At 34.4% G+C, this 26,901-nt stretch overlaps 1 protein-coding gene across 1 annotated transcript in view; it reads left to right on the top strand.

Moving 5' to 3' along the window:
- The first annotated feature begins 183 nt into the window (after positions 1–183).
- Positions 184–26,901, top strand: part of LOC144369104 (uncharacterized) — an 84,256-nt gene continuing 57,538 nt past the window's right edge. The window contains exons 1-2 of the mRNA XM_078028170.1: positions 184–235; positions 20,950–21,017. Coding sequence (XP_077884296.1) covers positions 21,015–21,017 — 3 coding nt within the window. The 5' untranslated portion in view covers positions 184–235; positions 20,950–21,014. The remainder of the gene's footprint in view (positions 236–20,949; positions 21,018–26,901) is intronic.

Below are 26,901 nucleotides of genomic sequence, written 5' to 3' on the forward strand. Positions count from 1 at the left end.
AACTAGTTTCCCCTTGTTGCTTTTCATATTCCTGAGAATTCTTGCTTGTTTATTTTTCCATGAGTACTTTTGAACTATTTTGTCTGGTGCCAGAAAAACGAAAATCTAAAAGAAACAAACATCAGATTAAATGTATACATTTAAAATCTATTTAACTTCTCCAACCTTTTTTTTTTTTTTTTCAGGTGCTAAGAAAGAATGTAAGACAGGAAAATAATTAAATATTTTCACTGTGGTAAGTGTTTTATGATTTTACATCTTAAAAATTCTTTAATTATTATTATTATTTATTCTGCTTCTTTAAGTTGTAAAAGGGATATTTTTTTAGGAGTGTTTCAGTTCATAGAACCTGTGGGTGGTAAGGTGGATACCAATAATGTGAGCTTTCTGAATAATGATGTTTGTCTTTTCCTATCTCTTTGACTCTAATATTTTAATTTCTATTATCTTGTCATTTTAAAGTGTGGTTCTGAGAAGGAGATCCTGTATTACATCTAGCAACATTCAATGAATTCTTTCCTCTTAAATAGGAGGTTGAAAAGACTTCAAGTAATCTTGGTGATATAGAGGCACTTCTTTATCTTAAAAGTTTGTTGTGATTTTTTATTATAATAATTAGAAAAATTTCTACCCATAAAAACAACATAATAACAATAGTAAGCCCTCAATTCTTGCACAAAGAAATGGCCACCATTAACTCATGTTTGGAAACTTATTGATGGATATGAAAGTATACAGAAAACTTTAAATAAATAGCAGTAATAAAGACTTTCAATAAATAGCAGTTTCTCTCTATATGGAGCTATGTGGTCATTTTTAATATGTTTTATATATCTCTATTTGTGAGTTGAAACTGATGTGCATAATCATGGGTGATCAATGGCTGCCTAGTTCTGTTTTTTTTAATTATAATTTTTTTATTTGTCAGTAGATCTTTATTTATATATGCAGTGCTGAGAATCAAACCCTGTTCTTCACAGGTGCCAGGCCAGTGCTCTACCACTGAGCTACAACCCCAGCCCTTGCTGCCTAGTTTTCCATCATTTAGAGGCATCATACTTTATCTATCTACTCCTTTGATAACCATTTACATTGTTACTTGTTTTTCTTTCTTGTGAATAATGGTATGTTGGTAATAGTATACTTATTCATTTATCTTCTTCGAAGTATAACTGCCAGGTCAAACATTATATATGTTTTAAATATTGATAACTATGGCTAAGCTGTTATCTGTAAAAACTATCCCCTTCAATGACCATGAGAATCTTATTTTCAAAACCCTTGCTCATACCAAGTTTTGTTAATCTTTTTAATCTTTGCTAATCTAATAGTAAGAAAAAGTACATTTTTGAGTAACATGTTTTTAGTTGGTATTGGGGATTTAACCCAGGGGCACCTCACCAGTAAATCAGATTTCCAGAACCTTTTATTTATATTTTATTTTATAATTTTGAGACAGGGCCTCACTAAGTTGCTGAGGCTGTCCTTTAACTTGTGATCCTCCTGCCACAGTCTCCTGAGTTTCTGGGATAACAGGTGTGTTCCACTGTATTCAACTATTGAAGGAAACCTTGTGTTATTCAAAAATTTTTTTCATTCAATATTCTTATTAACAAAGAATTCTCTTCTTAAGTACATACTTGTGACTCTTATGTGTCAGATATTCTTAGGAATAAATGTGATGCAAATATTTAAGTATACTGAGTTGTTTTTTTTATCTTTTGCCTTCATTTTAAATCAATATTAATATTTAAAAACTTGAGGTTTTGGATGTTGCTCAAGTGGTAGTGTGATAGCCTGGCATGCATGAAGCACTGGGTTCAATCCTCAGCACCACATTAAATTAAAATAAAGATATTGTGTCCACATAAAAAGTAAATATTAAAAAAAATTGAAAACTTGATCAACCAACTATAATTGTTTTGAATACAGAATGTTTTCCTCTGCAAAGAGCAGTACTTTTGTGTTTTATTCACTGAAGTGAAGCCTAAAGTAACTTTCAAAATAATTTTTTTAACAATTTTCAAACATGGATACCAATGGCTTAATAGCATACAGAATATTATTTCCATAATTGGTTGATAATATACTGTTTTTGAGTCATGTAAACTATGTGATTGTGTGTTCATGTGTAAACCTATGTGTATTAAACCTATGTGTATTTCTTCTGTCCAAAAGATGTTTTCACTTCCTAATGTAAATATGATTTTTAATTTTATATTTGCTTTAGATTTTATTTCAATCAAATAAGAGTTACATATAAAGATGGCCTCACATGAAGCAGATTCACAACTTTGTCATTGACCTACTGTTTATTCTTTGGCTTAATAAAAAAAAAACTTTAAACTGTCTTCTATATATAAATTACATCTTGATTGCCTTTCCTGAGGGGGGTTTTGTTTTCACTTCAATTAACATTATCTACAGAGTACCCCAAGGTTTGTACCATATGGTCCAACTGGTGATTTATTCACCAGATTTTATTCAGCACTGAGTACCTACCTACCTGGTGGGGCATCCACAGACACCCAAATCATTATTTACTTATTTGTTTAATTTTTTTTTGTATTGGGGATTTAATCTAGGGGTACTTTACTACAGAAACACATGTCCAGCCCTTTTGTTTTTTTATTTTTTATTTTGAGATAGGGTCTTGCTAAGTTGCTTAGGGCCTCACTAAGTTTCTAAGGCTGGCCATGAACTTAGAATCCTCCTGCCTAAGCCTCAATCTCCCAATGGTTGATATGTATTTATTATTAGGTTGAAGATGTGAAAGTCAATACCCATACATTTTAATTTAGAGAAGACAAACATAGTTTTATTTAATTTAGATGTGCATAACTATGGCACTTGCTACTATTTCATTTGATGGTACTATGTTTCAAAATTTGATTTGTACTATATTCTAGTTAATTTTTAAAATCACATAAGCCATGTATTTTAAATCTTTTTTTTTTTTTCATTATGGACAGAGTAAGTATTTAAACTAGGTATGCTGCTGGATTTTGTTTAAGGTCTGTTTATGTTTCGCAGTATAGGCATGGCAATATTTTTCACAATATGTTGTTTGAAAATTAGGTTTAAGTAAATGCCCACCCCACAAACAAAGTAAATATAATTGTATGGTTTACTTTTTTTTTTTTTTTAATAAAAGCAGAGAATTAGATTGCCAGTATTTGAGTAGAATGAATAAGTCTTTGTCTGGGACCTGCCTGTGAAGTTTTTCTGACTCCTAAACCAGTTTTTCAAGGCCTAAGTAAATAGAGAGATGGAAAAATTAATGATATAATAGATTTAACCAGTGTTTTATTCTGTATTTTGTATATTTGATTTCTATTGAAATACAGGATTCTAAAGAATAAATGTAACTAGTTTTAATTAGTATTATTGCAGAAGTAGTTTTTCATGTGAAAATCTTAAAATCAAATAATCCTCTAGCAATTTTTATTTGCACTTTAATTTGCCTAGCAATTGTTTCTTTTTTTAATATTCATTTTTTAGTTTTAGTTGGACACAATACCTTTATTTTATTGATTTATATGTGATGCTGAATATTGAACCCACAGCCCTGCATGTGCCAGGCAAGCACTGTACCACAGAGCCATAACACTAGCCCCTAGCCATTATTTCTTAATACATAGTCCAAAATTAAATCAAGGCAGACTTGAAATTATTGAGTCTTCATTATTGGGCAAGATTAATGAGGTTTTTCTGAGGTTTTCCTTCTGGGATCTTATTGTGGCTAATGATGTAATCTTATTTGTTTTCTAAAATCTTGATGTTTGAGGTTCTTGAATCTCTTTTCGGTGGCAGTAGAGGAAATTGTTTATACAGTGCCTTTTATTATACTGATGAGTTCATTTCTTTAATTTGTGCCCTAATGCCTACTAAAAATATCCCTGAAAAGTGAGGGATTAAATAGAAGTTGTAATTAAAATGAAGGCTTTATCCTTTATTTCTCCTGTCAGCTGCATTTGTTAAAATTTTTATACTACATTTAAATAGATTTTAAGACTTTATTACAGTGTTTGGATTGTGGCTCAGTGGTAGAGTGCCTTCCTGGCATGTGTGAGGCACTGGGTTTGATCCTCAGCAAAAAAATCAATCAATCAATCAAACAAACAATCAATTAATTATGTTCTTCTACAACTATCAAAAAAAAAGTCTTCATTACATATAACATGGGTTGGATTTTGTGCATTTGAAACAGTTTCTTTCTATATGAGGCATAAAGCTTAATTTAGACTGGCATAGTAAGTGATCATTTTATTGGAAAGTTGGGTAGACAGAGAAGTTCAGTCTTCCTGTGAAGAATTTGAGACTTTGTACTCTTTGAGATAAAACAGCTTTGCAATCAAGGTGGTAGTACTGAGCTGCAGTGGGAGGAGAGATACCAAGTGCTGGTGTACAGTGTAGATAAGAGCCACTCAGGGTTCCTTCTGTGGACTTTGCAATTGACCAGATCTCCCCAAGGGGCACTGTTAACTCAAAGTCTTATGAGTGGAATTTTAGAAAGAGGAGGGAATAAGAGTAGCTTTGGGGCACAAGGTCCATAAAGATTTCAGAGCTTAGTGAAACTCCCAAAGTTATGAACATCCCATTCCCCTGAGAAATTTCCTCCCTCCTAACCCTGAAAGTTTTGTCCAGTGTGTGACATAATGCAAATTTGTGTGGAGCTAGGCAGAGCAAGTCTATTACTACAGAGTCTAGATGCTGTCTTTAATTGGACATCCAGCATGGGAATATGGCTGAAAACCACTATCCCACACCCCCACATCTTATCTATAGCAGTGCAATTGGAATTTCAAACAAGATTTTTCTTCTTTGGTTTGTTTAGAGAGGACACCTAGGTGCAGATTGTGTTTGTGTATGTTAAACCCACTGTGTTTTGTTTTAGATGTATTTCAGTCTGTTCTAATATAACAATTTTCTTCAGTCTAAACATTCTAGAAGCCATAACTCAAACATTAATTGCTGTCAATGAGAAAGGATATCTTCTCACATCTTTTCTTGGTGGTTGAAACCATCCCACTTCTTTTTTCTTTTACCTTAAAAACAGATTATTGACACCTGGAAATTATAAACACATTGCATCAATCTTTATGGAAAGATTACCAATTATTGCACTGCAAAATAGGCATTTCTTTCTAATAGAGTGTTTCTCTTCATGTTTTTCTGTCTCTCAGTTCGGTACTTTTAAATACCTTTTAGGTGAATGAATGCTTTGTGTCATGCTGTGATTTAATATTTTTAGAGACTTTATTGATAGCTTTTCAAAACCTATGTGGGAGGGGAATGGAGGAGGAAGATTATTCATTCAGTATTAATTCTTCATAGCTCTTTAGATGTTTACAAGGTAGAATGATGGCCAATATTAATTACACCTACTCTGGTATAAGTTCTGAAATGAGTATTTTCTGTGAAGAGTTGTGAACAGTGAGGATTTTTGTGGTGGGCTTGGATTGAGCATTGCACTGTGCTCTTTGTGTGCATTATTACTTCATTTTATTCTCAAAACAACAAGGACTCAGTAAAATTGTGAAATTTGTCCTTGGGCATGTAGCTAGCAGGTTTAAAAAAATAAAAACAAACAAACAAAAAAATATCACTTGAATTCAGATTTCTCTATCTAAGTTCCAGTGCTTTCTTAGGCATACAGAGAAGGGTAATGCAAACAGAGAAGCGTATTGGTAGAATCTTAGAAAATTTCATTGGACTTCAGAGGCTGCAACAGGAAGATCAATAGTATAAGGCCAGCTTCAGCAACTTAGTGAGACCATGTATTAAAATAAAAAGGTCTGGGGGTTAGCCCCTTTATAGTACATCCATGTGTCATTCAATCCTCAGTTCCACTAAAAAAGAAAAAAAAAAGAAAGTTGTTAGACTGTTTCCATTGTTGTATTGTAGATAATGGAAATGTTGAAAAGACTGACAATTACTTTATTCTCTCACCACCCTTGCCCTAATTCATACTATCCTTTTTATTTTTAATGTTCCTCAGAATCAACTAATGAAGTCTAGGAGCATGCCAGGGTGTCTGGCTCATTGTGTTCAATACAACATAGGCTTGATTAATTTAGCAGCACTCTGAAATGAAAGGTTCATGCTGCCAAGTACAAACAGACCTTCTGTGGGATGTTAATTTGATTATAGAAGAGAATGCTTGTTTTTTGTTTTTTCCTTGCTTTGTGCTAATAAATAAGCTAGCAGATTTTTTTATGAGTATACAGGATTTTGACTTGTTTACATCATGTAATTGATAAGAACTGGATAGTCTTAATAAACTTTTTCCTTTTTGTAGTTCTTGGTTAGTTTCATTCTGTAACCTGCCAGCTAATTGTGAATTGCATTCTCTTTTGTTCTCTGCTCTTTTTACTTTGGATTTGGTTTTTAGATTGGTTGCAATAGGAATTTATTGGTAGGAACATAGATTATTTCCCCATTTGAACAGATTGTATGTTTTTATGACAGATTATTCTTTCACAGGTAGAGTGATTCACCAGAGCCTTGTGCAGAGGTGTTACTATTTGACTTTGTGTAGCCATTTTAAAAAATAACAGCTTTATTGATATATAATTCACATTACCATCAAGGTCACCCCTGAAATGTGCAATTCACTGAGTTTTAGTATATTCACATAGTTGTGTGCCTATTTTGTGTCTAATTCTGAAACACTTTTATCACCTTCAAAGAAGACCTATACCCTTTAGTCATCACACTCCACTCACTCTTGCTCCATGTAGCTATGAATCTTTTTTCTCTCTTTGTGGATTTACTTGTTCTGGACATGTTATATAAATGTAATCATTCAATATATGGCCCTATGTGTCTGGCTTCTTAGCCTCTTTTTGAGGTAGCACATAACAGAACTTTATTTTTTTTTTATTGTGAAATAGTGTTCTGTTATGTGGATACACTGCAGTTTGTTTATCCATTTATTAGTTGATGGATATTTGGGTGACTTGCACTTTATGGTTCTTATGATCATGCTGCTGTGAATATTTTTGTTTTTGAGTTGACTTATGTTTTCTTTTGGGTAGATACTTTTGAGTAAAATTTATTGGCCATAAGTAACTCTGCCAGACTGTTTTATAAAGTGACTCTACCATGTTACATTCCCATCATCAATGTTTGAAGATTCCATTTCTCCATATCCTTGCCAACACTTTAATATGTTTTTTTTTTTCATAGTAGTCATCCTAATGGGTATGAAGTGGCATCTCATTGTGGTTTTGATTTGGATTTCTCTGATAACTAATGAAATTGTATATTTTCATGTAATTGTTTGCCATTGTTTATCTTTCTTAGGCAAATGACTATTCAGATCCTTTGCCCATTTTAAAATTGAGCTGTTCTTTTCTTGTTCAGTTGTAATAGTTCTTATGTATTCTGGAAATACACAAATGTACTCTTATCAGATATGTGAAGTATAATATTTTTCTTATTCTATAGTCTTTTCACATCTTATGAAGCATGTAGATTTTTTATTGGAGTCTAATTTGCCAGTTTTTTTGTCTCCTTATGCAGTTTCTCTGAAATTTTCTATAAGTTAAAAAACCTCAGACCTTATTTCTCAAATCTCCCATTAAATTTTTTTCTACAGAAATAATGGTCATTTTATTAACTACACAATGGGTTAGAGATATTAAAAAAAAAATTGTGTTTTCAAATATTTTCATGAAATTAATAGAAGAAGCCCAAGATTTCAAACCTGATATCTAGTGCCCTCTTTAAAATCAGAAAATGTCTTTGAGTGTTCTGCTTAGCTCAGAATGCACATATTATTCTGTAAATATTTATAGGTGTCTAATGTATTCTGAGGACTTGACTGGGCTTGGAGATCTAGGAATGCTGGAGACATGGTCCTGTCCTTTAAAAACAAGAAGTCATGTGTCAGGCTACAGATTTCTACAGAGGGTAGTGGCACCAGTGGAGGATAAGGGGTGAGAAATCCTCACAGTGAGTCAGTGCTGGTGCTCTGTCTGCAGAGATGCATGGATGATCAGAACCTTTTGTTATAATCTTTGATTCTTCCTTTCAGATACTTGCTGCTGTGTGTGTTGTGTATATTGGCACCAGTGATCTGTAACAGCAATATTTATGGATATCGATGTAATAAAATGTAGACATCATTGTGATGACTTTGATACCCAGAAGCAAACCTGAAGAAAGCCACTTTTCTGTGATTTCTTCAGGTTTTCAAGAATGGGAACTTCCTACTTACTAATTAATTCAGTGTGGTGGGTGTGGATTTCTGAGGTCCAGTCCAAAGCCAAGCAGTTCTGGGTAGTCAGAGCTAAAATTTGAGTCAAGGAGAAACAGCTCTTTGGCTGGAGAGAAGATTGTGTATAGAGAGTGGGGTGAGTCCTGTTAAAGATTTTAGATCTTTCTTTAATAATGCAGAGCTATTGATGAGTTTGGGTGTGTGTGGGGAACACGGTTTTTCCTGTTATTGTATCACAGATGGTGGTTGTGAGGACTAGAAATAAGAGAATTGTGGGGCTGTTGGACTAGTCCAGATAAGCGCCAATGAAGACCTGAGCTAGTGTACTGATGGTTGAGGTGAATACACAGACTGGAAATTTTTTGAACGTGAAAATCTGGATGCTTGGCTGCATCAACCATCATAAGTTAAAAGGAGGATTATTAAGAAGAAAGATTTCTGAAGAAGGTTTCAAAGGAATGAAATGCCACAGAAGCCAGCAAGATTTTAGGCCCTTGGGGTTAAAAGTAACAGAGCAGGGGTCATCCTCAGGCTCTCTAAAAAGAGGGAGGAAAGAGGGTCTCCTCCCAGCCATGCTTTTTAAAATCCCAAGAGCACTTTTTTTTAAATGTATATATATTTTTTAGTTGGTGATGAACTTTATTTTGTTTATTTTTATGTGGTTCTGAGAATCAAACCTGGTGGCTTACATATGCTAGACATGTTCTCTATCACTGAGCCACAACCCCAGCCGCCAAGATTACTTGTAGGTTTGGTTTTATTGCCTCCTGCTAAGGCAGAAGCTTTGCTGGGAACTCTCTGCTATCATCACTAGCATTCCCAGAATTTGGGAAGCATTGTGGAGCAGAGCCATCTGTTTTTTTTTTTTTATTCAATCTGGCTTGGGCAGTTATTAAGATTTGAAGCAGAAGGTTGAAAATGCCTCAAAAGTTTGTGGCCTGAGTAGCCTGTCATGATAGCATTTCTGTGCAAGATCAAGGTTCACAAGTGAGTAGACTAGAATGCATGAAGTAAACCGAGTTCACTTTTAGACCAGCTTAGTTTGGGATGTGACTGCCAAGATGTTATGTTCCTGTGACTATTCACTTGACTCTATTCACTAATAGAAGCCTCTCTAGGGACTGGTTCTTTTCTTTGCTATGACTTTCAGAGCCTAGCATTACTGTACTTGGCACATCTGTGAATGAATGCATATAGGTAGCCATGCATAGCAGGCATAGGATGGATCATTTGATCAAGAAATATAGATTTAGGAGCCCCATGTAGAGCTAAGTGATTGATAACTCTTGAGATTTATTCTTATTGGCTAAAAGACTTTTTTGAAAGTTCAGTTGTGGTGTGGACCTGTAATTTTCATGTCTAAGTAACAAAATTGTGCCTTTTTGCCCTGCCTAGAATTTAATGCCTGTAATTTTCTGTTGATAATCCTGCCAGTGATTTTGTGTGTGTGTGAGGGGCAGATTAGAATCAGACTTGTGATGAATAGGAAAATGAAAGTGATAAGGCAGAGAAACTCTATTTTTTTTTTTTAAGAATAACTGAGTTATAGGATGGAATCTTGGAAGTGATTTCAGATCACTCCTGTAAACTCTCACAAAAGATGTTTATAAAACACTTGGAACAATATATATTGTACTAAGAAAATGTGCTGTGATCTACTCTAGAGATACAAATCAGAGAACTTAATAAATCAGGTCTTATTTGTGAATGGAAAGGACTGAAAGTTCACCTTAAAAGTAAGAATTCAGTTGATGTCAAGATTGTGTACTCTGAGTAGCAGAAGTTAATGTAGTTCCATTTCTTATTCAAAAATAAAATGATTACAAATTTAATATTTCGGCATCTTGAAATCTGACTCCTGATTCCTATATCTTAATAGTTTTTGTAATACCAGCCTAGAATGGAATTCAACTTTAATATTTTTACTCTTTAATTTTGAGATGACTGTGCTTCTAATTCTGTCTTCACTGTATATTCAGTAAAGCCAAATTATTTTTAGCTTAGGTATGCCATAATTTTTATTATTAAATTTTATAAAAACATAATTGTGTTTATATAAATTAGTAATATTTCTCTCCACTTGGGAGAAGCTGCTTGATTCTTTTAAAAAATTAAGGCAAAAATATAATTATATTAACTTAGAGGCTAAATATTTTTGTCCTACCACCCTATCATATAACACAATATCATAGTCAGTTGCATATTTGTTTGTCCCTTGGTGTATGTGGGAAATTGGCTTCAGAACCCTCCTTAGACACCAAAATCTGTGTTAAGTGGTTAAATGTCTTTGCTTTTTTTTTCACCAATTTACCAATTTTCATTTGTAAAACTCCAAAAAAAAAATCAATAAATAGAAGATGCAATAACTCAATACTATGGTTGTCTTCTTCATCTTTTGTTTAGCATATTGCTTCTCAGTGAAGATAAGAATACCTGGATATTGTGCTTGCAGAACTCATTGTCTAGATTCAATGATTACTGAACACTCAGGATTAGTATTGTTTAATGTAGATATGAATTTGTGTATGATGTGTTTGAAAGACGTGTAGAGAAATCATGTCAGTCAAAATTCATTAAAAGCTCATTGTTTAGCAAAATTATACCTTTGAGAACACAAAACATGACAGTTTTGAAGAATCTGAATAAATTTAGAAGAAGAGTAAATTTTTAAGGGAATCTGAAGCACATACCATCCACAGTTACCACTAACAAATGATTTTTATAGATTTTTGGGTACCTGGCATGAGTTCCTGGGTTCTTTTTTCAAATTACGCATTAGTTGTAATCAGTTATACATGACAGAAGAAAATGATTCAATTCATTGTACACAAATGGAGGAGATGTTGGGTTCTTTTAGATAAACAACCTTAAACGGTATTATCATTGCAAGGGAAAAAGATAGTGTAAGGTTTTCAAATGGCTGCCCTTGCTATGCTGTAAAAGGTCTTGTATATTATGGCAGAGCTATGGATGGTTTTATTTGTGGTGAATAATTAAGCTTGCATCTTCTATAAAATATAGTAATTTCCATTATTGGTCCAGTTAGCTGAGTTCAGTAATGAAGAATATGCTGTTACAGAATATTATTTTTGATACCAACTGTTAGAGAATTTACTTAAAACTTTCTATTTGTTATTGATATTTAAAAAAATAATAATTTGGGGTCTGTCTTTTCATATCCTTTTATATTTCTAAGCCAGAATGACTACTTAGAGCTGGCAGACTCCATACTTGCTGTGTGTGGAAGTAATTTTTAATCTTTGTTCTGAGTTCACTTAAGATATGAGAGATACTTGTCATTTTGGAATTCTAAGCTGTTAGTATACAGTTCTTCAGTCATGTTATTGAAATTTATTATTTTAACCTTTAATTAGAAGAGTCATTGTTCTTCGCTGTCTGTGGTCTTCTTCCATTGCTATTCTTTCATTATGTGATTTAAGTGTTGCTAAACCTTACAAATTATTCCGTGGAATAATTTTTAATTTGGTACTGTCCATTCTTCAAAAAATCCAGCCCTTTTAACCATAACATACAGAGAGCACATGTGCAGTAAACATTTATTTGAATTAATGAATTTCTTTAGGGCTGCTTTCAAACACAGTGTTTTCAGTATTCAGTGACTGAGCCTTCAGTACTGAGAGTTTAGCTAAACATTCAGAGTTCATTTGAAGCCAGTAAACAGACAAGTGTGCAATCCAGGGAGATCAATTTGTTAACTTTTCTATCCAATAGTAATTTAGGTTTATTTAGAGAGAGAGAGAGAGAGAGAGAGAGAGACAGAGAGAGGGAGGGAGGGAGGAGAGAGAGAATTTTTTAATTTTTGTTTTTTAGGTTTTGGTGAGTACAACATCTTTATTTCATTTTTATGTGGTCCTGAGGATCAAAGCCAGCACCGCACCCATGCTAGGTGAGCACATTACCACTTGAGCCACATCCATAATCCAGTAATTTACTTTTACAGTCGTGTTTATATAGAGTAAATTTCAAAGGAAAAGGTGTATTTGAAGCAGTTATATGAGTAAGTTTGCTACAGTGAAAATTTTCGGTATGCTAACAGAAAAGGGACAATGTAAAATTGATATTATATAATTCAGGTAGCTCTTTTTAAAGACAGTTTTATTGAGGTATAATTGATATCCAATAACCTTCACATTTAAAGTCTATGATTTAATCATTTTTGACACATATTCACACCCAAGAAACCATCATAACAATGAGGAGAATGAAAAGATCTATCACCACCCCAAATTTCTATGTTTTTCTCTCCTCATGGTCCTCTGTCCCTTTCTCCAGGCAACCACCAACCTACTGATCTGCTGTCATTATACGTTAGTTTACTTATTCTAGTGTTTTATGTAAATGAATTTATATCACATGTACTCTTTTTTTTTTTTTTGGCTCTTTCATTCAGTGTAATTATTTTGAGATTTGTCTCTGTTTCTGATTATACCAGTTGTTTATTCTTTTGAGTGCTCAAAGTATTCCATTGTATGGATGTATCTGTTCAACATTGACAGCCATTTGGGTGTTTTCAGCTTTTGGCTCTTAGAACTAAATATATCTGAACAACTATATTACAGATCTTTGTGTGGATTTATGCTCGCTTTTCTCTTTGGAAAATACCCAGAAGTGATATAAGTAGACCATGTGGTAGGGTATTTTTAATTTTTAAAACTGCAAAACTGTTTTCCAAGTTGTCATTTCCTTTTACATTCCTACCAGCAGTGAATGAAGACTCAGTTGCCCCAAGTCTTTATCTTAAATACTTACTGTGGTAGTCTTTTTAAATTTTATTACTCTAATAGATACATAGTATTACCTCATTGTGATTTTTAAAATATTTTTTTAGTTGCAGATGTACACAATACCTTAATTTTTTAAATTTATTTTTATGCAGTCCTGAAGATTGAACCGATTGCCTCATATGTACAAGGCAAGTGCTGTGCCACTGAGTCACAACCCCAGCCTCTTATTGTGATATTAATTTGTATTTTCCTATTGGCTGATGATGATGTTGAGCATATTTTTATGTGCTTATTTGCCATTTTTTGGTACAGTATCAAATCTTGTATGCTATTATTTATTGGGGTATTTGTTTTTCTTATTTATTAAGTTTTAAAAGTTCTTTTTATATTCTGGATACAAATTCTTTATCAGATTTATGATATTTTGTCCCAGACTGACATGTTTTACATTCCCCTAGCAGTGTCTTTCAAAGAACAGATGTTCTTAATTTTGATGAAATTCAATTTACTAGTTGTTCTTTAATGCACTTTTGGTATCATATCTAAGAACTCTTTGCCTAACCCCAAGTCACATTAGTTAGCTCCTGTTTCCTTGAGGAGGTTTATTTATTTAGGTTTTACACTTAGGAATATGACCCATTTTGAGTTAATTTCTGTATGTGGTACAAAACAGGGGTAAAAATTCATGAGTTATTGTATATGGGTTTTTAGTTTTCCAGCAACATTTATTAAAAATGAACATTGTCTCTTTGCTGAATTGCCTTTGTACCATTGCCAAAATAAGTTTTCTGTTTACATGAATCTATTTTGGCCTCTATTTTGTACCATGATCTACTTGTTTATCTTTATATCAGTACCACATTGTCTGAATTACTTTACCTTTGTAATAGTGTTTGTCTTATGATTTTTTTTTTTTTTGCAAAGTTCTTTGGACTGTTCTGGGTCCTTTGCATATGCATTGGAAGTTTATAATCAGCTTACCTGTTTATACAAAACAGCCTGCTGAGATTCTGAGATACTGGATCTATGAATCAACTTGGAGAGAATTGACTTCTTAACATCATTGAGTCTTCCAACAAATCAACATTTTATTTCTTCCCATTTGTTTAGATTTTCTTTAATTTCTCTCAGCAATCTTTTAAAAGTAGAAGTCTTGCATATCCCTTTCAAATTTGTCTTAAATATTTGACATTTTTGGTATTATTATAGTATTTTTAAAAAATTCAATATAAAATTTTTCATTACCAACAGAACAATTCAGTTCCGTATCTAGCTCTTGTATCATGCAGCTTTGCCAAACTCACCTTCTAGCAGTAGTTTTTTTTGGGGGTATATTTCATTAGATTTTCCTATATAGATAATCTCATCATTTAAAAATATAGCTTGAATTCTTTCTTTCTCACTTGACTGTCAGTTTTTTTTTTTTTTTGCCTTATTAAAGTAAGCAAAATCTCTGGTATATTGTTGGATAGAGATGATGGGAGTGGTCATCCTTATCTTGTTCCTTATGTTAAAAGAAAAACATTCAATCTTTTTTAAATTATGTGTGCTGTTAAATATAGGTTAATTTTGTGGATTCTTTTTATCAGAAAGAGACTGTTGTATTCCTAAGGTTTTTATTGTTGTTGTTTTTGAACTAAGAATGGGTATTGGATTGTTATTATTTGTTTGCTAATATGATGTGTAATATGTTTTGAATGGCAAACCAGCTTTGAAATATTAGCATGAATCTCATTTAGTCATGAGGTATTATTCATTTTATATATTATTGTATTTAATTCATTTAAATTTTGCTTGGGAACTCGATGTGGTGGCATACACTTATAACCCCAGCTACTCTGAGGCAGGAGGTTCACAAGTTCAAGGCTACGATGGGTAACTAAGTGAGACCCTGTATCAAAATAAAAAGGACTGAGGATGTGGCATTAGCCTAGCCACATTAGAGCATTATCTTAGCATGTGTGAAGCCCTGGGTTCTATCCCTTTTTACAACCCCCCACTCTCCCCACAATTTTTGTATAGAATTTTGCACCTGTGTTCATGAGAGGTATCACAACCTCTTGTAATGTCATTTTCTGGCTTTGATAGCAGGTTAATGCTGGCCTCAGAATAAGTTAGGAAGTATTTCCTCCTTTTCAGTTTTCTTATAGAATTTGTATAATTCTTTTTTTCCCTACATGTTTGTTGGAATTTTCCAGTGAAGCTATCTGGATCTGAAAAAAATTTTAACGGAAGATTTTCAAGCTCCAATTTTTTTTTTGTACTTTTTTTTTTATTGGTTGTTCAAAACATTACAAAGCTCATGACATATCATCTAAGTGGGTTATGAACTCCCATTTTTTACCCCAAATACAAGTTACAGAATCACATCAGTTACACATCCACATTTTTACATAATACCATATTAATGACTGTTGTATTCTGCTAACTTTCCTTTCCCCTACTATCCCCCCTCCCCTTTCCTCTAATTTTCCCTCTCTACCCCATCTGCTGTTGTTTAATTCTCTCCTTTTTTTTAAAAAATACAAATTCTCTTAAATATAAACCTGTGACTACTCAATTCAGGTTTTCATTGTAGGCGAGTTTGGTGGTATCTTTCTAGAAATTTGTTGTTTTTATTTAGGTTGATGGATTTATTGGCATATGTCCTTTCCATATCTCTACAAACTATGGTGATATCATCTTTTCTTTCCTGATATTAGTAATATGTATATTCTCTCTTTTTTCCCTCATTAGCCCAACTGGAGGTTTCCACTTTTTTTCTGTCTTCTCAAAGAACCAGTGTTTTATTTATTTATTTATTTATTTTTAATTTATTTTGTGTGTGTGTGTGTGCTTGGGGTCAAGCCAGGGCCTTACACATGGTAAGTACACACCGTACTACTGAGTTATACCCCAGCCCAAGAACCAGCATTTAATTAGTTTATTTTTCTCTATTTTCTCTACTTTTTTCTGTTGTTTATTTATTGATCTTTCTGCTCTTTCTTCATTACTTCTTTTTCTCATTTACTCTCTGCATGTGATTTAATTATTTCTTTTACCATATTTAAAAATTTTTATACATAAAATATGCTTCTTTGAAGATTGTCATTTAAATTATTTCCTCCCTGAGACATAAAGATATTGAGGCACAGAGAAGTGTGCTGTAGCTCATTGGTAGAGTGTTTCCCTCACATATGAGGCATGAGGTTTGATCCTTAGCACCACATAAAAAGAAATAAATAAAGATTAAAAAAAAAGAGGAACTAGCAGAAACTAATGTTTGGGGTACCTTACTTTGTTGAAATCTGTGAAATAATTTCTGAGAGCAAATCCTAAGTGTTATTTTTTTTGTTACTTTCTTTTGATTTTTGCAGTGGTAGGGATTGAACTCAAGGATGCTCTGCCACTGAACTACATCCCCAGTCCTTTTTATTTTGGGGCAGGGTCTCAGTTGCTGAAGTTTGCCTTGAACTTATCATTCTACTGTCTCTGTCTCCTGTGTAGCTGGGATTATAGGCACCTGTGTGCCCAGTTTTCTGGTGTTAGTTTTTTTTAGATGGACACAATACCTTTAATTTATTTACTTATTTTTATGTGGTGCTGAGAATCTACAGGAGAAGAACATGACCCTCTGAGGACTGGAATGTAAATAAATTTTTTTATTTCAAAGGGGTTTCCTGGAATTAGTGCTTAAGAATTCAATTAGAAATGGTGAACATGAGCCTAATTAACCTAAAGTTGTCATGGCAGAGGATACTTGAGAGTTTTATGTTATCCTACTGTCAGTTCAAAGTCAAGAAGTGTATCTGGTCAAGATTCTTTTTGATCTTTTTTTAGATCTTCAAAAAAAACTGAAGTTCAAGAGAGCCATGCTATTATCTTTTTAGAGAGAACACACTTTCTTCTGTCCGAGTTTCACCCTGTTCCCCCTTCACATCACTTCTAATAAACTCATTGCCTGCCACTCTGATAAGTTTGGAAACTTATATCTCGATTGAAAAAAAAAAAAAAAAGTCTGCATTTGAAGGGGGTGGTCTTCATTCTATCTCAGTTTTTCTGAGTGTCCCAGCCCTGTATCATGAAAAGATCCTTGCCAGCTGAAGGGCTATCAGAGACTCCCTGGAGTGCCTTCACTTCATGGTTTATACTGCTTTCTAGAGGGAAAAGATGCAGGGAATGATATTCACTAGGCCCTCCAAAAGAATTTAGACATGGTGGCTGTTCAAACCTTTTTTTAAGCAGTTATGAAACCCACAAATAGGACAATATAGGATATTAGAATGAGGACACATGAAACCAGAAATTCTTTTTTTTTTTTTTTTAAACTTTTATTTATTTTTTAGTTTTCAGCGGACACAATATCTTTGTATGTGGTGCTGAGGATCGAACCCGGGCCGCACACACGCCAGGCAAGCGCGCTACCGCTTGAGCCACATCCCCAGCCCAAACCAGAAATTCTTAAAGAAGGAATTTCAAATCAGATATTGTGATAAGGTGTCTTTACCTGGGAAGACAAAGAACAGAGACAAATTGTTCTTATTTTTAAAACTGTCAAGTTACACTTGTCTGCTTTTCTCTCATGTGAAATCCTCACAAAGAAAAACCAAAATCTTTAATCTGACATCCAGTTCTTGGAGAATACTGCATTTACTTGAAATGTACAATAGAAATAAAAAAAAAAAAAAACAGTTGATAAGGCAAAGAGGGAATGCTGGAATTAAATATGTGAACAGAGCTGAGTGCAATGGTGCACTCATGTAATCCCAGTATCTTTGAAGGCTGAAGCAGGAGGATAATGAGTTCAGTTTTAGCTTCAGCAAAGATGAGGTGTTAAGCAACTCAGTGAGAATCTTTCTCGAAATAAAATACAAAATAGGGATTGAGATTTGGCTCAGGGGTCCAGTGAGTGAATACATTTTAGAATGACTTGTTATCCAATGACAGATAAATAATCCACTCACTATTGACTGGATGCCACAATTCAATCACAAGATACCAGCTAGTTTCTATGTGGAAAATACCTGGTATCTTATAGACAGTGTGGTGAAGATGTTTCTGCACCTCCTGTCTGACAGGGTCACAGTGTGGGGGATTCTTTGGCAGGGCTGCACCACAATGGGTAATGTTTAGTGTTTTGTTTATGATACTCATGTGATAGATAATAGGGCGTACAAGGGTCAATAAAAAAAGTACATGTTGCCTGAGATTGCAGGAAAATTTCCCGAATGAGATTAAGGATACAAATAAGATATGTCCTGAGATGTATTTTAGTATCTCTGACAATACAAACAATAGTGTTTTTCTTAAGATATTCACAGGGAAAATATTGCAAATCAAGGTTCCTGAGAAAAGCTTAACAATTTACACTAAGCTCCTCATTCTAAAGCCACAACCTGTCCAACATACATTCCTTTTACTAACAGAGCCTTCTTTGCCCTACACAGGAATTAATGATGAAAATAGGAAACACATAGTTAATAGTAATAGCAAATGAGTTGAAGTGCAGAGCCTGCTGTTTAATTAAAAATTATAAGGAGATAAGAATTCATAATTTGATGAAGGACCAAAGAAACTCTTTCAAAAAGCAGTTAAATAGGTCATGTGAAAAAAGAAAATTAGTTTGGAAAAACAGAATAATGTAAAATTTTATATAGATATATTTTAAACTCAGTTCAGAGTAGTAGGCTTTCAAGTAATAGGCTTTCACTCTTTTAAGTGTGTATTATTAAGACTTTAGTTTAGAAGCAAAAAAGCTTACCAATAACCATAGGTATGCTTTAAAGTTAAAAGTTAATAATTGGTCATGATACAGGTAGTCAAGTTGCATAGTCTAGTACTTAGTGACTGAAGTGAAAATTTAAAAGCTTAATTGTGATTGGCAAAAGTTACAAGAATATATTTTAAACAATTTGTTAAATATCTTATGAAGTTAATATATGTCATAAAGATTGCAACTCTTGAAAATTATGTAAATGAAAGAAGTTTTGGGCTTTGATGCTATTTTAACTAAATGAGTAAATACCTGTAAAAAAGGTATAAATATAAAGTCCCCACTATGGGCATCAGATCCTTCTGAAGGCTGCTTGTAACTTGCAACCCGTCATCCTGTCTCCTCTTCTTTAGCTGAGGCCACATATCCTTCAGTACCCAATGCCATTCATACTTCAGGACCCCTGGATTCCTTCTAGGGCTGGACACTGGCAATAATAATTAAATTTTTTTTCATTTAAATTTGAAGTTGACTCTGTTGATGGGCTGTATTGAATTATAGAAAAAAATCTATATAGACATAATGCCTGTGATTTGTGCTAATATTCTCATAGTACCCCATACCAACGAAAAAACAGACATCATAATTCTATTATTATGCTCAAGGCACAATTGCAAATAATTTATTTTTTAATTTCTTATACTCTAGGTTCAGAAATACTGAGAGATCTAGAGACCTGGCACTGTTCACTTCTTGTTTATTTTATTAAACTAGAAACTTTAAAATTTTATTTTTGCTCCATTTTTTGTAGAGGAGTAGGACAATGCTGCCTCAGGGAATTACTTATGAGTGGAAGTCTCAAGCTCTTTTCTCATTAGGCCAGAGAACAGAAATATTAAATAAAATTTTAAAGTAATTGTGATACTTAATTTTTATATAAATGCACTTCTGTCTAGGCTAGATCTAAATATTGGGAGGAAATTCTGCCATAAAATAATTTTATTCTGAGGCATTTAATGCAATTCACAGCAAAAAAAAATAAAAAATAAAAAAATAAAAACAAAGAATAAAATAAATAAAAAGATTCCAAAGCTGTGGAGCATGCCTGTAATATTATAATATCAGTTACTTGAAAAGCCATCAAAAGAGAATTTGAGACCCTTCCCCAGGATTCTATCTGTGTTACTATTAATCCTTCAATCCATTCATCTGTGGTCCTGGGACTTAGTAGTGAATAATACCCATGGATCTGATCTTCAGTATTTTTTTTTTTCTACTGACAATTGAACTCAGGGGCACATGACCACTGAGAGGACATTCACAGCCCTATTTCTATTTTATTTAAACACATCATCTCAGTGAGGTTCTTAGTGCCTTGCCATTGCTGAGGCTTGCTTTGAACTCACTGTCCTCCTGCCTCAGCCTCTCCAGTTGCTTGGATTATAGGCATGCACCCCCGCATGTGGTAGATCCCCAGTGTTTGATCAACAGAAACAGAGCAGACAAAAACCTGTCTTTGTGTCCTTATTTGATTCTGATCTGGATGAAATTTACTATCACTCAAAGAGTAGGCCTACTGAATTAAACAGACAGTGTAGATACATAAATCAAATCAGGTTAAATCTAGGAAGCCAATTTTGAGTGAATTTGGAAAGTTGGAGACTATCCCCTGAGGGATATTATCAGGAAACTGCCCCTGCTCCAACCTGTTGCCAAGGTAACCTGTCCCAGGAATTTCCCCTCCCTACAGAGAGCTATAAGATTGTTAATGTGTCCTTGTACTCCATCCTGCCCTCCCCCCTTAAACCCACCTATTTCTCAACTTTAGGCCATCCCACCAAGCATTTTTGGGTCTAGACATGTCCTCAGGAAGGACAAAGATAAGGGTGCAAAGGCAGGAGAACAAAGGAAGCCTAGGACATATAAAAAGGGCAGAACACCTTGCTTCTTGGAATACCCTGATATCAACTATGTCCCACTTCTCCCTTGTGGGAGAAGTCTATGTTACTCTTTTCTAAATAAACCCTGCTTTGTATGCTTGCCTCAACATGCTTCTCTAATGTTCAAACTTCAACATGTGGAAAAATAAGACTTGTCACCAGTTACCAGTGGTGTCACTACCAGCCTCAATTTTGGAGGAAGTTCCTGAAGCCCTTTCCAACCTGTCTCTTGGGTGAGAACTGTCCCAATCAAGACACAGCCAGTGATGAGGGGGCAGACTTCCACAGTATTCTATTCTTTTTGTTTTTGGAATCTGCCATTCATTGAATCCATTTCTTTGCTTCCAGGTTTCTGTGCTACACTGGAGCTTAAAAAAAATAAGGGGAACACTAAGCATCCTGAAATCCAGAAAATGGTAAGTGTGTGTTCTTATTTTGAGACTTGGTAGGGAGGCTGTTTGAAGCCAGTGGGATTGGCAATGGTGGCTGAAAACTCATAATTGTCTCCAGAGTCTGGTGGGTCTCTCTTTGGCAGCTTAGCCTTTAGTTTTCTCTGACTACTATAGTGGAGCTTAGATCAGTATTTGAGACCTCAAGTCTTTTGTTCCATAATTGTATGGTATTTTCAGGGCCTTCCTGAATTCCTATGTGGGCATCTGTGTGCCATTATTTCACCATGTCCCCAAAATATGTGGTGAAGACTGAGATAATCATCAGAAGAGGACCCCAACTTCATTAGTTGTGTTACTGTGTGAGAGAAGCTGTGGCTTTTTTAGGGACCCCTGTTCTTGTTCCTTCTAAGTGTTTATTGTTGTTGTATATATGTTTATTTATTTTATACCAGGAATTATTCCCAGAGGTGTTTATCTACTGACCCACATTCTCAACCTTTTTCTATATATTTATGTAGAGACAAGGTTTCTCTGAGTTCCTTAGAACCTCACTAACTTGCTCAAGCTGGTTTTGAACTCCATATCCTCATTGCTCCTGAGCTTTTTAAATGTAGACTAAGAAGTAACTCAAATCCTGAATGGCTATCTGATAGTTTAGCAATTATAGGTCTGAGATTAAATCCCAAATTTCCAGCTCTCTTTACATTCTCAAAGGCAGGTTTCTTGCTCAATTTGATTGAGAAAAAATAAAATAGTAAAATGACAAGGCAGCTGTATAATGGACATCTTATTTAACCACACCTGAAGATTAATGGATAGATATGTTAATGAGCACCATTAAGGCCTATTCAAATTAAAAGAATACTTGAGATTCACTTGTGGGTATACCTTCAACCAAATTCTTTGTCCTTGGGGTGAACCCAATTGGAAGTCACTGGAAGGAGGATGGGATACCAAAAGGACAAACTTCAGCCTAGTCGGTAATAAGAATGCCTTTTTAAATACTCATTTTAAATAGATTTTTACCAATGCTCTACCAAAAACCATATTTAAACTTCAAACCTGACACACAAAAAATGGGTTCTTCTGCTATCATGCCCTCTCCCACATTTTGGAAGTTGTATTTCTTCTTGCTAAAATAAATCCTATTCTTTTTACCATTACCTTCACTGAGTGTCCATAGATTTTATTCTTCAAAACTTGTGAGACAAGATCCCAGAGAAAATTGGTTAAATGGGAAATTTTGTTTCATCTCAAAACTTCAGTTTCAACATAATTATTTTTTCCCATGTTTTGTTTTAAAGGGATGCTTTATTTGTATTTTTTTTTCTCCAAGAACTGCATGGCAATTTTAAAAGATTTTGCTTTATCTTTGTGAGACTTTCACATAAGAAAAAAGCAGGGAAAAATTAGATGACATTAAAAATGATGATATTTTTCTTAATAAAATAATATAGTCAATGTGTCCCAGTCGCCAGGGGCAAAATTAAAATATATGCAGTCAAGGAGAGAAATAAAAAATATTCAAATTCTTCTACCCCTTTCAATGCTTTCTTTACTCAAATTGTTCAATGTATTTATACTTTATAGGTTCTTACTCAAGAAAATAACAATCCTGAATGCTTGGCCCTGCAGTAGACATAATCCATTCACAGCAACAACAACAACAACAACAAAAACAAAAAATAGGTTGATTAATTTACTACTAACAAACCTAGATTAATTCTAAACACTGCAGAAGTCACTTAATCATGACAGACTAGTGACAGACTCTGTGTACTAAGATTAAATGTCAGAACAAAATTGTTAAACCTTAGGCTTTTAGTCCAGCAGATGCACACTCACTCAGACCATGGTGACCAGATCCAGAACCAAGGCAGGCTTCTCCTGGCTTGGATTGGACAGCATGTTAAGAAGAGAACCTTCAGAGAAGTTGTGGCTTTCACCAAAATTCAGATAAAGTGGTAGAGTTTGAGAGATGAGAAAATCTTGCAGAGGATCAGAAGAACAATGACAAGTGATGGGATATCAGATCCTCATCAGGCTCTTCAGCTTGAGTGCATCCTAGTTTCTGCTGGCTAAATTCCTGTTCATTAGCTCTATTATTTATACTAAATTTGAGGGATTTTAACCTCTCTTTTAATTCTTATTAGCTATCATGGGATTTCTCCATGACATCCTTTACCCTGGGGTCAGAAACTTCTGGTCTTGTGGTCTCCACTCTGATTTTCTTGTCTTTCTCTCTTATTAGGCAAGTATAGCCTGCCAGATATTTCACTCTCTTTATCAGGTTAAAGGGAAGTAACTTTTTTTTTATTAGGCCATACTGTAGGACTCTTTGGGTGTCCCTGGTGTGACTGCATGTTTCAAACTGGAGTTTTTAAAATAGAGTTGTTTAAGCTCAGTGCTAAGTCCATCCTCACAGTCCCAATTAAAGACTTTTTAAAAATGTAATGGGACCTTAATTGATGTTTTTCCCCTCCATATATGTAAGACCACTTTATTAAAATGACTTGTAGAAGCATTCCAAACATTTCCAGCCAACATCTTTGTCCTAGTGTGGAGGAAGATAAACATGGGACTGGACTTGATTTAAACTATAAGGAAGTTTAATCACAAGGGCTAGAGTACATAGTGAATCTGAACATCAAAAGCCATGTGAGGAACCTGGTACATTTAAAAAAAATAGTTATCAATGGACTTTTATTTTACTTATTGATATGTGGATTTGAGGATTGAACACAGTGACTCAACATGCTAGGCAAGCACTCTGTTACTGAGCTGAAACCCCAGTCCTAACCTGATACATTTTTTTTTTTTAATTGGTTGTTCACAACATTACAAAGCTCTTGACATATCATACTTTGAACAATAGTTTCAAGTGAGTTATGAACTCCCATTTTTACCCCAAATACAGATTGCAGAATCACATAGGTTACACATTCACATTTTTACATAATGCCATACTCGTGACTGATGTATTCTGCTACCTCTCCTATCCTCTACTATCCCCCTCCCCCCATCTTCTCTTTCTATCCCATCTACTGTAATTCATTTCTCTCCTTATTTTTCTTCCAATTTCCCTCACAACCTCTTTTATGTAGTTTTTTATAACAATGAGAGTCTCTTTCCATTTCCATGCAATTCCACTTTTCTCTCTCTTTCCCTTCCATCTCGTGCCTCTGTTTAATGTCAATCTTTTCTTCCTGCTCTTCCTCCCTACTCTATTCTTAGTTGCTCTCATTATATCAAAGAAGACATTTGGTATTTGTTTTTTAGGGATTGGCTAGCTTCACTGAGCATAATCTGCTCTAATGCCATCCATTTCCCTGCAAATTCCATGATTTTGTCATTTTTTAGTGCCGCGTAATACTCCATAGTGTATAAATGCCACATTTTTTTAATCCATTCATCCATTGAAGGGCATCTGGGTTGGTTCCACAGTCTAGCTATTGTGAATTGTGCTGCTATGAACATCGATGTGGCAGTATCCCTGTAGTACGCTCTTTTAAGGTCTTCAGGGAATAGACCAAGAAGGGCAATAACTGGGTCAAATGGTGGTTCCATTCCTAGCTTTCCCAGGAATCTCCATACTGCTTTCCAAATTGGTCGAACCAATTTGCAGTCCCACCAGCAATGTATAAGGGTACCCTTTTCCCCACATCCTCGCCAGCACTTGTTATTATTTGACTTCATAATGGCTGCCAATCTTACTGGAGTGAGATGGTATCTTAGGGTAGTTTTGATTTGCATTTCTCTGACTGCTAGAGATGGTGAGCATTTTTTCATGTATCTGTTGATTGATTGTATGTCCTCTTCTGAGAAGTGTCTGTTCAGGTCCTTGGCCCATTTGTTGATTGGGTTATTTGTTTTCTTATTGTCTAATTTTTTGAGTTCTTTGTAAACTCTGGATATTAAGGCTCTATCTGAAGTGTGGGGGGTAAAAATTTGTTCCCATGATGTAGGCTCCCGATTTACTTCTCTTATTGTTTCTCTTGCTGTGAAAAAACTTTTTAGTTTAAGTAAGTCCCATTTGTTGATTCTTGCTATTAACTCTTGTGCTATGGGTGTCCTGTTAAGGAATTTGGAGCCTGATCCCACAATATGTAGATCGTAGCCAACTTTTTCTTCTATCATACGCAGAGTCTCTGTTTTGATATCAAGGTCCTTGATCCATTTTGAGCTAATTTTTGTGCATGGTGAGAGGAGGGGATTCAGTTTCATTTTGTTGCATATGGATTTCCAGTTTTCCCAACACCATTTGTTGAAAATGCTATCCTTCCTCCATTGCATGGTTTTAGCCCCTTTATCGAATATAAGATAGTTGTAACTTTGTGGATTAGTCTCTGTATCCTCTATTCTGTACCATTGGTCTACCCGCCTGTTTTGGTACCAGTACCATGCTGTTTTTGTTACTATTGCTCTGTAGTATAGTTTGAAATCTGGTATTGCTATACCACCTGATTCACACTTCCTGCTTAGAACTGCTTTTGCTATTCTGGGTCTTTTATTTTTCCATATGAATTTCATGATTGCTTTATCTATTTCTACAAGCAATGCCATTGGAATTTTGATTGGCATTGCATTAAACTTATAGAGGACTTTTGGTAATAACGCCATTTTGATGATGTTAGTTCTGCCTATCCATGAACAGGGTATATCTTTCCATCTTCTAAGATCTTCTTCTACTTCTCTTTTTAGGGATCTGTAGTTTTCATTGTATAAATCTTTCACCTCTTTTGTTAGGTTGATTCCCAAGTATTTTATTTTTTTTGAGGATATTGTGAATGGAGTGGTTTTCCTTATTTCCATTTCAGAGGTTTTGTTGCTGATATACAGAAATGCCTTTGATTTGTGCGTGTTGATTTTATATCCTGCCACTTTGCTGAATTCATTTATTAGTTCTAGTAGTTTTTTTGTAGACCATTTTGGGTCTTCTAGGTATAGAATCATGTCATCTGCAAATAGTGATAATTTAAGTTCTTCCTTTCCAATTTTTATGCCTTTAATTTCTTTCGTTTGTCTAATTGCTCTGGCCAGTGTTTCGAGAACTATATTGAATAAAAGTGGTGATAGAGGGCATCCCTGTCTTGTTCCTGATTTTAAGGGGAATGCCTTCAATTTTTCTCCATTCAGAATGATGCTAGCCTGGGGCTTAGCGTAAATAGCTTTTACAATATCAAGGTAAGTTCCTGTTATCCCTAGTTTTTCTAATGTTTTGAACATAAAGGGATGCTGTACTTTGTCGAATGCTTTTTCTGCGTCTATCGAGATGATCATATGGTTCTTATCTTTAAGTCTATTGATATGGTGAATTACATTTATTGATTTCTGTATATTGAACCATCCCTGCATCCCAGGGATGAATCCTACTTGATCATGGTGCACAATTTTTTTGATGTGTCTTTGTATCCGATTCGCCAGAATTTTATTGAGGATTTTTGCATCTAGGTTCATCAGAGATATTGGTCTGTAGTTTTCTTTCTTTGATGTGTCTTTGTCTGGTTTCGGAATCAATGTGATGTTGGCCTCATAGAATGAATTTGGAAGGACTCCCTCTTTTTCTATTTCCTGGAATAACTTGAAAAGTATTGGTATTAATTCTTCTTTAAAGGTTTTGTAAAACTCTGCTGTATACCCATCCGGTCCTGGGCTTTTCTTGGTTGGTAGTCTTTTGATTACTTCTTCAATTTCATCCATTGATATTGGTCTGTTCAAATCGTGTGTGTCCTCCTGACTCAGTCTGGGCAAATCATATGTCTTAAGAAATTTATTGATGTCTTCACTATCTTCTATTTTATTGGAATATAGGTTTTCAAAATAGTTTCTAATTGTCTTCTGTATTTCTGTGGCGTCTGTTGTGATATTGCCTTTTTCATCCCTTATGTTAGTAATTTGAGTTCTCTCT

Source organism: Ictidomys tridecemlineatus, chromosome 12 (genome assembly GCF_052094955.1).
Source record: "Ictidomys tridecemlineatus isolate mIctTri1 chromosome 12, mIctTri1.hap1, whole genome shotgun sequence".
Taxonomy (NCBI): domain Eukaryota; kingdom Metazoa; phylum Chordata; class Mammalia; order Rodentia; family Sciuridae; genus Ictidomys; species Ictidomys tridecemlineatus.